The sequence below is a fragment of the Tachypleus tridentatus genome, chromosome 2, assembly GCF_004210375.1.
Source record: "Tachypleus tridentatus isolate NWPU-2018 chromosome 2, ASM421037v1, whole genome shotgun sequence".
In the NCBI taxonomy this organism is placed as follows: Eukaryota; Metazoa; Arthropoda; class Merostomata; order Xiphosura; family Limulidae; genus Tachypleus; species Tachypleus tridentatus.
Window position 1 is genome coordinate 144,103,360 of NC_134826.1, and position 2,486 is coordinate 144,105,845.

At 36.4% G+C, this 2,486-nt stretch overlaps 1 protein-coding gene across 1 annotated transcript; it reads right to left on the reverse strand.

Moving 5' to 3' along the window:
* Window positions 1–205: 205 nt before the first annotated feature.
* Window positions 206–1,989, reverse strand: LOC143245283 (innexin inx2-like). Its single transcript, XM_076491453.1, has one exon. The coding sequence runs from the start codon at window positions 1,902–1,904 to the stop codon at window positions 777–779; it is 1,128 nt and encodes a 375-aa protein (XP_076347568.1). The 5' UTR covers window positions 1,905–1,989; the 3' UTR covers window positions 206–776.
* Between the last annotated feature and the right edge of the window lie 497 nt (window positions 1,990–2,486).

The following is a 2,486-nucleotide window of genomic DNA, read 5'->3' on the forward strand; positions in this document are numbered from 1 at the left end:
AGGGTGTCAATTGTTTTCTTGCTGGTGGTTTTTAACATCTGATGGACAATCGTCTTTATGATTGGTAAGCTTTGCATCTCTTCGCTATTCCATTTTACGAACATCCTTCGAAAATTGTTGGGACAAGTTTTTAACTCGTGAATTTTACACATGATGTGCAGCAATCGTGTATTGTAAATGTTTTCACGCACATTGAAATTCATCATTAGCCCAACAACACAAAAAATGTTTATTAAAAACAATAATTATTACATACAGGTTAAATATATTTTAGGGCCATCTAATGCGGTTCTCAACTAACACTCAAACTTGTGAAGAAGGTTCGATAGAAACCTGTGTCGTGTGATTTAGTATTATGATACAGTTCATTATTATTATGATAATGATGACGAAGGCATGATAAAGTGATTCGATTATCCAAACCATTATCTATAACAACTCGATTTTAATAAAAATAAATTACAAAACAATAGCGGTGTTTATGAAGAACCATCATGGGCATGATAAAATCGATAGTGCAGAAGTTCTGTGGGTATTTTCCACATCAGAACTTTATGGAACATTTCATTTTATAAACGTTACGTTGAAATTGATTATTAAATACAAATAATCGCGGAATTATACTAGAATAGCAAAATTTCAAACCATGGAATGCATTTAAAACAAACGAACGGTTATTTTTACCTATCTTTGGACGGCTAAAACTAAAAAACAAAGCTATTTTCAATCTTGAAACTTATCAGCCGAACGTTTACCTGTTTTTGTCCTATTCAAAATTAAATTGAACTTTCATTTGCGGTCTTATTCGTTTTCTTTATCAGAGAAGGTGACTTCTTTTCATCTGCTAGTTTAACAAGGAGGTCTCGGAAGTTCTTAGATTCCATGTTGAAGCCCAATTGTTGCAATAGGAACCAGTCTCCGTAAGACATGTTTGTCAAGACGATATCCAGCTTGTCTTGAGGGGTGAATCGATCGAGGGATAACATCAAGTAATACCTCACGCGGGGTGAAGTGAACACAAGGATTCGATACGCTAAGCTGAGTCCACTTAATAAGGCAAGAATCACAAACCAAAACCACATAAAGATGTAGATTTTTTCGTTCAGGATGTTCAGTGGAATCAGACAAAGAGCGTCGTGTTTCTGGACGTCGCCAGATGAGCCATAGCGATGAAAAGTGCACTTCGTCACTCGCGGAAAAACTCGCACCATGGGGTCCAGCCTATTCTCCGGGTCGTCGTCCACGTATCGAACAACTTCCGGACCAAACGAGGTGAATTCGTACCCCAAGAAGCGATCAACCAAATAAATCTGCCCGATTACATTTACAAAGTTCATGATCTCACACAAGGTGTATTTCCAGACATAACTGTCGTGCCTTCTTGACTTGGAAGTGAAATAATCAACAAGTTTAGCGATGTTGGTCTGTTTGTCTTCTTCCTTAATGATTGGTCTAGTTAGCTCCAACAACATGCTTTTCACCTTTCCTCCTTCGAAACTTCTCCAAGTCATTCGAGGAACGTAGAAGAGCAATGCTTGAAGGAAGAGAACAAAACACACCCACTGGTAATAAGCATGTTCCTTCACCTCGTCACCTGGCTCGTACTTGTCCACCCCGGGATGGGCCACTTCGACTCCAACTTTCTTATTAAATGCTTTTAGAAGGGTGAAGGTGCTTTCGACCCAACAATAAGTATTGAGTGTCTTTTCTGGAATGTCGTCTTTTTGAATACAATGGATTGGGTCGCCGAAGAACTGAGTGCCTGAAATCATCACGCTGAAGGCCAGAATAATTGGCATGGTGACTTCGTAATGAAGTCGGAAAATATGGTTATCTATCTGGACTTTTCCATATTTAATTTTCAGTAACTTTCCGAGGCCATCACTGATGAATAGCTTCTCCATAATGTTCGCAAAACTTTAAATAATTGTTTTCGCACTTATTCAGTTGACTTTAAGCCGAAATATACGTGAAATACACCTAAACGATGTGCAAAATCCACACACCTTTATAGATAAGAACATCCGGGAAATTGCACATAATCAGTGAACTTTGAGCAAAGAAAAAAATGGCCTACTATCTAATCCAGCATAAAGCTGAACATTTAGTACATTTTTCGATTACTAATTGTTTCTAAGTAAAAATATTATCATATGGAACCTGAAAATGTACCTTTTATACATAAAGTATACATGGAAAACGAATTCGTGAAAAAACATACAAAACAACACTTCTATTTGTAAGTAGGGCTTACGTTTAACATTGGGACCTTCATATTATATTTTAGTTTTTCTTTATAGTTGGCATATTATATTTAAACATAATATATGGACCTTGGTCTAAAGTGAATTATGCAATGACCACAAATCATTTTTAATAGAAGGAAGTTAACTAAATGTGGGGTTGATATACCATGGCGTAGTAGTTTTAAAATTGTGTCGTGACTGGTTCATGTAACAATGTGAAATTATTTAAAAAGTAAAATA

Coding starts and splice junctions, on each gene's coding strand:
- LOC143245283 (XM_076491453.1), bottom strand. CDS start 1,904: ATGGAGAAGCTATTCATCAGTGATGGCCTCGGAAAGTTACTGAAAATT.